The 8,610-nt window shown below is 36.2% G+C and overlaps 2 protein-coding genes across 2 annotated transcripts; one reads left to right on the top strand and one right to left on the bottom strand.

Annotated features, from left to right (window-relative positions):
- Positions 1-5,067: 5,067 nt before the first annotated feature.
- LOC130985516 (E3 ubiquitin-protein ligase RMA1H1-like) lies at positions 5,068-5,885 on the top strand. Its single transcript, XM_057908518.1, has one exon. The coding sequence runs from the start codon at positions 5,068-5,070 to the stop codon at positions 5,767-5,769; it is 702 nt and encodes a 233-aa protein (XP_057764501.1). The 3' UTR covers positions 5,770-5,885.
- On the bottom strand, positions 5,770-7,765 carry LOC130985515 (pentatricopeptide repeat-containing protein At2g20710, mitochondrial-like). Its single transcript, XM_057908517.1, has 2 exons — positions 7,253-7,765; positions 5,770-7,123 (listed from the first exon to the last, which is right to left on the bottom strand). The coding sequence occupies exons 1-2, from the start codon at positions 7,532-7,534 to the stop codon at positions 5,924-5,926; spliced, it is 1,482 nt and encodes a 493-aa protein (XP_057764500.1). The 5' UTR covers positions 7,535-7,765; the 3' UTR covers positions 5,770-5,923.
- Between the last annotated feature and the right edge of the window lie 845 nt (positions 7,766-8,610).

Consider the following 8,610-nt stretch of genomic DNA (forward strand, 5'->3'; position numbering starts at 1 on the left):
TCACAACTTAGTTATTACGGCATCGACAGAGCATCAATCAGGTAATGCATATTTAATAAAATTTCATCAAATAAAATTAACTTTAAGGAGCGTAGATAATTTATATTTTAGAGGTGTTTGTTTATTATTTTTTTTTTCTTTTCCCTAATGGCTGTAATTGCACAAGAAGTAAGTCGGTGGAAATTTTAAAAAAAATAGTCTAATTCGAAAGATCCTTTTACTAGCGGTTCATGATAACAAAAATACAAAATTAATTAGGATACTTGAACAAGTAAAAGTAACCCAAAAAAGAAAAGAAAAGAAAAATACGACATCATTTAAGACGTTACTTTAAATAAAAAAACATACTTTAATCGGAGAAGTGTGGTTACCACCAGCTTAAATATGCATCTGAGGCCTCTTTTTCAATTTATTTTTCAAATATGTTTAGGCCTTGATTTCAATTTTGAAATGTTATATTATATTGAGACTTTGGTAGATTTTGAGGCATGCGATCTGGCGTTGCATTTACTCTTACTTCTAGAAGAGGATCATATAAAATTTGGGATTTGGGACTTTAGGTCAAACAAAAATAATGACATCTAGAAGCGACGAATATCGACAAAAAAGAAAAGAAAAAAAAAAACAGAGAAAGAAACACACCCCACTCATACTGATTTTGTTGCTCCACCAGCCAATTGAAGAGATCTTTATGATTTGATTTTCACCTAAACCAGAGAGTATTAGTATAAATTTATTTGTGTAGACAATACCTAATTTTTCTTTCAGATAATATAATCGTTTTTAATTACCTATCTCTCTCTCTCTATAATAATAATAATAATAATAATAATAATAATAATAATAATAATAATAATAATAATAATACTTGCATGTATAATCATCTCCAAAGGCATCTCCATGATATCATTGGTCACTTTTTTGTTATATTGAAGTTTCAATTCAAAATACATCAACAACATAATTACATAACATTAAGATAAAACCAACAACAAATCATAAAATTACTATAATCCAACAAAATTACATAAAATAACTAAATATACAATAATTGAAAAAAACAACGAATTCTAATTTTTATATTATCGTGTAAATTATTTTTTCATTATTATCATGACCTTTTAGTTATTATACTCCATTAGTTCAAATGCATTTTATATATTACTACGATTTTTTTAAAAAAAGTACTATTAACAAAGATTGTATTTCTACTTTAAATTAGACACGAGATAAGAGTTAGAGATGCAGTAATTAGTGTTTTCGTAATATTCTATATGATTGTGAACAATGTCATGCATTCCTCCTCCTCCTCCTTCTTTTTTTTAGCTTGAGCTAACAATTAAAATAATTATAAATTATTTTAAATATGATTACAGCATATATGAAAGGCTAAAAGCCGAAGCTAAAATCGAGACGAAAGTGTGGCAGAAGTGAGCAAATATAAAGAATCAGTCCTGAAGATAGCAAGAATCAGAGCTGAAAGAAGACAACAAAGTCTGACCTGAAGAATGAAGTCAGGCCTAAAGAAGATAAAAGTCAAATTTAAAGAAGATAGTTAACAAACTTGAAGGCATATAGTATTAAACCGACACCAATATCAGCCTTCGACCAAATCGCTAGAGCTGAAAGATAGAAAACATATAGCTTGATGGTGAATACTCGTTTAAATTAGATTCGCTAGTATCATTTAAATAAGGCGAAAATGGACCTCTTAAGTAGTTTGGATATATCGGTATTACTTTAACATGAACAAAACGAAAGAAGTCTTTGTCGGAGAGGGACTCAAGCTTTCGTAGACAAGATCAATGGAGTTCTCACGAACAATGTGACAAATGAATATATTTTGAATTTGGATATAGTGTATAATTGAATTACAACGGTAGTAAAGGAATAACACTGACGAATATTCTTAATCTTGGAAGTTTGTATTGATTTTGACATCAATTTAATACAGTGAAAAAACGTAGATTACAAGTGAGTATTTTTCCTTTATACTCCTTCCGTCTTCAAATAACTTCCTATATTTTTTGGGACGTCCCTGTAGGCACACGAATTTAACAAAAATAAAAATATTTTATTAATTTTATATCTTTATTTATTTTGAAATCTTATGAAATCCAAGATTAAATATGATATATTATTAATAAAGATCTTACCATATTTCAAAGATAGAGATCAATTTCTTTGGCAGCAAGTCAAATTTAATATTGATATATATCAATCTTCAAGAGCCAATAGGATCGTGCCACGTCAGCCCTAAGCCCGTAATCATGTGGGCTCTGGCCCAAAGCTTGACTCTTCCTACAACTATAAATAGGGGTCCTCATATCAGTTCTAAACACACACAAATCATTTGAGAGCTCAAGCATTGAAGGAGTAATTCACTACAACGAAGTCATCTCCAACAATCAAGGCATTCTTTGTGGAAGCAACCCAAAAGCTCAAGTCAAATCCAACACTCGATCCAGAAATAAGGCGTAGACCCTCTGCATCAACGTTATAAAGCCCAAAGCTCAAGGTTCAAGGCGTTCTACAAGGAAGTCAACACGTTCTTCATCAAAGTCAACATTTAATTCAGAAATAAGGTGGAAGTCCTCTGGATTGACGTCATCAAATACAAATTCAAGTTCAAGTCATCAAATCAAATCCAAGGAGATCAAGAAGGCGAACTTCCCTTCAAAGATTTCAAGAAACATATCAAATTCAAATTCAAGTTCAAGTCATCAAATACAAATCCAAGGAGATCAAGAAGGCGTACTTCCCTCCAAAGATTTCAAGTAACATTTGAAGAGGATAATCAGAGGATCAAGTGGAGATTCGCAACCCGCAACAAATTCAGTTCAATCCACATATTTTGGTTTTGTACACATTTTTGTATTTCATTAAAATTGGAATACAATAAAATTTGTGTTTACAGTCCCCCAAATAACTTCCTATCCATTTTGGACCATTACCCTACCACTAATAATACTTATTTATTTTTACTTTTTCAATATTTCATCATTCTCAATACTAATTATAATATATTTTCACAATTTTCAATACTAATTATAACATTTTTTCTCCACTACTATTACACCTAACAAATTTTCCTTAAAATCTGTGTCATCCCATACTAGAAAGTTATTTGGGGGACGTAGAGAGTATATAGGCTATTATAAGTGAAGGGTGTTCTTTTCAAATATGAATACAGAGGGGCATTTTCGTCCCTTTAAGTCTGCCATGGTTTATCCCAAAGGGTACTTCCATCTTTTCAGATCTTCATTCGTAATGTTAGCTGACAACGAATCTCGAGTGGTCCTCATTTGTCAGAAAACGTTTATGGGACCACTGAAGATCCACCATATGTTCCCGCCAAAAGATGCATATTATATTTTTCCTCAGATCTAGTATCTCTCTCAGGTCAGATACGCTCATTCAGACTTTTCCATTTTGCTCTTATTTTTTCTCTACTTTCTTTGACTTTATCATATCTTAGTTGCGTTCGGCAAGCCTTCCCCTTTAGAGGTCAGTTCTACATTTTACGGATGATCATGAAAATATTATTTTAAAGGTTCGAGATCTAGAATATTTAGCAATAAAAACTACCAATTAAATATTTCCTCCGTCCCAAATGAAATGTCCTATTTCTTTTCGGCACAGAGATTAAGAAATGTGTATAAAGTAGATAAAGTGGGTTGGTGAAAATTATTTAAATATTAAGTATAGAGAGATAGTGTATTGCCAAAAAAGGAAACAGAACATTTCGTTTGGGACAACCCAAAAAGGAAAACAAGACATTTCGTTTGGGACGAAGGGAATACATGATATTATAGAGTACTATAATTCTATAAATAAATTTTGTTTTTATATATTCGTGAAAATTTAATAATAGTACTAAATTAATTTAGAAGAACATATTTACGGATGATCGAGAATATTATTATTGTGACGTATATGTATTAAAAGGGCTTTTAGGAATACATCGATGATCAGAAGCTTCCTTGCCAGGTCGACTGGTGGTCGGTCTAGTAGCCATCAATTATCACGAAATTATTTTATAACACAACCAAATAATTATCTAATAAGATACTAGTATTAAAATATTTGAGATTGAAAAATAATAGAGGGGTGCACTAATTTTCTCGAAGCGAGACCGCCGCGTCAGCTAATGTTGTTTTCAGAGCCATTTATAAAACCCCCCAGCCACCATTAGTGTTTCACATCAATTTGCCCTCTCTCTCTCTCTCTCTACCTACCTATCTCTCTCTACGCTTAGTTATCTCAGAAAACTTCGTCGGAGCACATATTATTCATCGATCTGGTACGTATTTCTGACCCTAGCAAACCCCATTTGTGCACTTGATTCTCATGAAGAACAACTAATATCTTACACAGCAGTTGTGTGCACGATTTCAAACTGTATTTGATGTCAAGAATCGCTTTCGGCGTTTATTGCGTGGTGATTTTTGTAAAAAACAATATTTTCCCCCCTTTCCTTCTGGGTTTTTGCTTTATTAACCACGATCACGGTTAGCTGCTTTTCAATTCTTATGGGAATACCTTTTTTTTTCACGATCTACAATCTGGAGCTTGGCGTGTGTTTAATTCCTTGATCAATAACCAAATTTTAACTCGAAGATAGGTTAGGGCTTCAAACGAATCAAACCTGTCAGGTGGAAATATGCTAGGTTTCCTAAAATGTTATCTTGAGTTGGATCTGTTTGGGTTTCACTTATTCAATCTAGATTTTGAGGATCCGTGGACCTTAGCAATTTCCAGCAGTAGGTTTTGGAGAATATAGTGAACCTTGCAATAATGTTTTCAAGTGAGATATTTTCGAGAGGTTTAATCGCTGTAGATTTCTCATTTCTGGGTTGGTGGGTAAGCAGGGTATCTACATATCTTCCTTGTTCTCAAGTGGGAAAGATGATCGTGTACTAGTTTTTAACAACTTTTACCAACTACCTCTTAGGAATTTTTGTTGTTGAGAAACATGTTTAAAATAAAATATGATCATTCGGGCACTCGTCTAACAATGCTTCATATGATTTCACAGATTAAGCAACGATTTTTCTGAACAGAGACATGGCATTTCAGCAGTACTTTATGCAGGGATGGGAATCTCTTCCTCAGCCATCCACAGAATCCGAGAAGACTTCTGCTTGCTTCGATTGCAGCATATGTTTAGACTTTGCCCGCGATCCAGTGGTAACCCTCTGCGGCCATCTTTACTGTTGGCCCTGCATATACAAGTGGTTCGACTCCCAAAGTTCGTCCCTTGGTTCAGACGAGCGTCCTCAGTGCCCCGTTTGCAAGGCCGAGATATCTGAGAAGACAATGGTCCCTCTATACGGCCGTGGGAAATCCCTCTCTGAAGCAGGACCCGAAGGCAAAGTCATTCCTCCTAGGCCACCGGCCTGTGGTATCAGGGGCCTCGCTGACTTGTTTAGTCCGGACCAGCAGCTTCCCTCTCCCTCTCGCGAGAACCGCCATGATTTCCCAAATGCTCATGCGAGCTATGGTGAAGATTCGTCGCCTCAGTTGTTCAATCTTGGTGGTACAGCAGCAGTGTCTCTTTCTCATCCCACCATAGGAATGTTTGGAGAGATGGTTTATGCTAGAGTCTTTGGCAACTCACAAAGCTTATACACTTACCCCAATTCATACCACACCGTAGTAAGTAGGTCACCCAGGTTAAGAAGGCAGGAGTTGCAGGCTGATAAATCTCTCAACAGAGTCACAATTTTCTTATTCTGTTTTTTCCTTTTGTGCCTCCTTGTATTCTGATTTTCTTTCAGAAGGATGTTCTCTCCCTAGTTTGTATACATTGTACAAAATATTGTGCCTGTGGGCAAATGAGATTATACAGTATTTGTAGAAATTACATGAAAATTTTGCTATTATTTCTTCAACTTGATAAAATGGGAACAATGTTTCTACCCTAATCATCAACATCTTCATCATCTTCACTCACAAGTGCTCCCTCGAAATCTTGTTCTTCTCCGGCATCCTCTCTGAAACCGCAAAACTCATCAGAAGCAGGCGCTCCCGACATACCACTCGTCCTTAGCGACTTTATCAACTCCTCCGCCTCTTCCAAGCACTCGTTATTCTGCAAATATTCTAAACAAGTTATCAAGGATTGCTTCTGCGACGCAAATTTAGGGGGGCAAGCTGAGATGGCCTTCCTCAAGGATCGCAGTGCCTCAGCTACTTGATTCTTCTTCATATAGCCTCCTGCTAGATGACACCACGTCGTTACAAGTGGACAGCCGCCTTTTGATACTACTCGAGCTATTAGGGCTTCGGCCTTGTCCACACGACCGTCTGTAGAGTAAGCATCGATCAAGAAGTTAGGCACCCGGAAGTCAAACGTCAAGGCACCTGACTCCCACTCCTCGAATATCTTCTCCACCTCTTCAATGTCGTTGAACTTGATTAATGAGCGTATCATGCTAATGTAAACCTTATTAACGACCTTCCTACCCTTGTAAGACTCCCAGATTCTGTGCAATTCTTCTTTCTTCCCTGCTTCAGCACATAGATTGAGGAGAAGAACTACCAAAACATTTCTCTGAGAGCATCTCGCCAACTGCTTTATAAGTTTATTGAGTAGTTGCATAGCTTCGTCAAATGAGCCAATTCTCAAGTAACTCTGCGCTGCGGTAACCAGTGTTTGCCAATGCACGGTGACTGAGGGATCCGATTCCATAACGCTCATAACTCGATCCATTCCCGCAGCATCAGAGGCGGCGGCACATGCACTCAGGCAGACTGAGTAGGTGAATTGGTCATAAGAGACGCCTTTGGATTCCATTTCAGCCAGCAGCTCACGCAGCTTTTCCCTATTTCCTAATTTACAGTAAAGATTCATCATGAGGTTGTACCATATTGGTCTGTCAGCATACCCTAACTCTCTAGCTTTCTGCATAATCGATTCTGCTTTATCCACAGATTTGGAAATCGTATAGCAGTTGAGAATTGCAAGATAGATCTGATTCGTCCTCAGATGTTCTGGAATCTTATTGAAGTAATTCTCAGCTTGTTCAATGTTGAAATTTTTTAGTATCAACTTCAATCGTACACCAATGTCGAAAGGAGATATGGGATAACGTTTTCCGTTACACATCCACAGAGATACCTGAAAAATATAATTAAACTTGAAGCAAGTTGAAACGCCTAAAAATCTGAGATCACAGCATTAAGAAAACCCTAGGCATTAAACTCATATTCATAGTGACAATTAATTAGGAGAATGAAAGCATTAAACCTCAAGAGCATGTCTGAATCTCTTAGAACCCATCAACACAGTAATAAGTCGTTGAAGATCCCATTTTGTTGCAGGCTTCCCCTGTCGGATCCACTCGTCGAGCGCGGGCACTACGGAAACATCCGGGTCCCCCAAATGTGAGATGCTACGATATAGAGATCTAAAGGCGGGGGAGGTTTTCCATCGGAATTTGGTTCGGTTTCGGGTCCGGATTTGGGTTTTATTAAAGGAAGAATAAGCGCGCCGGCTCAGAGAAGAAGAAGACATAGAGAAGAGCTTCATCGCTACGAGTGAGAGTGAGCGTCGACGCCAAATCGAGAGATGTCAGTTTACACATTTAAGTTTTCTGAAAACTTAAACTGCAGTCGTTGGATAGGGTTGAGTTATGAATTTGGGATCTTACCATTGGGCTCACTTACTTCGAGCCCAATAATTTAAGACTCACGTAAGCCCAGTGAGATAATTGTCTGAGAGTTATTTAGAATTGAGTTTGGAATTAATAGAAGGGTGATTCTATTCATTAACCCCATTTTACTCTTTACAACCCTCTTTTAATAATAATAATAATAATAATAATAAGGGGTATTGACCTGTAAATACTCGAACTTTTATTATTTTCTGATTTTACATCCCAACTTTAAAATCAGCCTATAAATACCTGAACTTTGTATTTTTTTTCTGATTTGCACCTAACGAATTTTATCCCGCAAATCGTTGCTAACATGATATCCCAAATCTACAATTACATGTTCTAAATTTCACATTGACAACAAACTTATCTATTTCGTTATGAACTTCAAACTTCCCTCTCAATCTGGCTATCATCTCATCAACGATTTGAGGGTAAAAATTCGTCGGGTGCAAAATAAAAAAGAATACAAAATTCGGGTATTTATAGGCTGATTTTAAAGTTGAGGTGCAAAACCAAAAAATGCAAAAAGTTTGGGTATTTATAGGCCAATACACCTAATAATAATACTAATAATTAAATAAAAATTTACTATTTTAGCCTATGTTGTGTAGCCCTCAAACTAAATTAACATCACCAAACAGTCTGTGGCCAATCCTGTATTTGAGTTTCAAAGATACAGGATTAATATATGAGTTGGGAAGCGCAGGAGTAGCGTCAGCAGTTCTTAAGTGATGAGGATCTCCATCGTAAAGCTCAAAATCAAAATGGAGTACCGGTGAGATTTGTTCAGCCATTCCCCCTCACTGCAACTAAAGAATCATGTATAGTGGCCAATTTATATTGGGGTCATGCATGATTAATGGTGCCTTGATGAGAAAAACCAAGTAAATTTTTTTGCTTATTCGGCATAACTTCATTGCAGCTTCCTGATCTAACATTTTTTGAA

Source organism: Salvia miltiorrhiza, chromosome 5, assembly GCF_028751815.1.
Source record: "Salvia miltiorrhiza cultivar Shanhuang (shh) chromosome 5, IMPLAD_Smil_shh, whole genome shotgun sequence".
In the NCBI taxonomy this organism is placed as follows: domain Eukaryota; kingdom Viridiplantae; phylum Streptophyta; class Magnoliopsida; order Lamiales; family Lamiaceae; genus Salvia; species Salvia miltiorrhiza.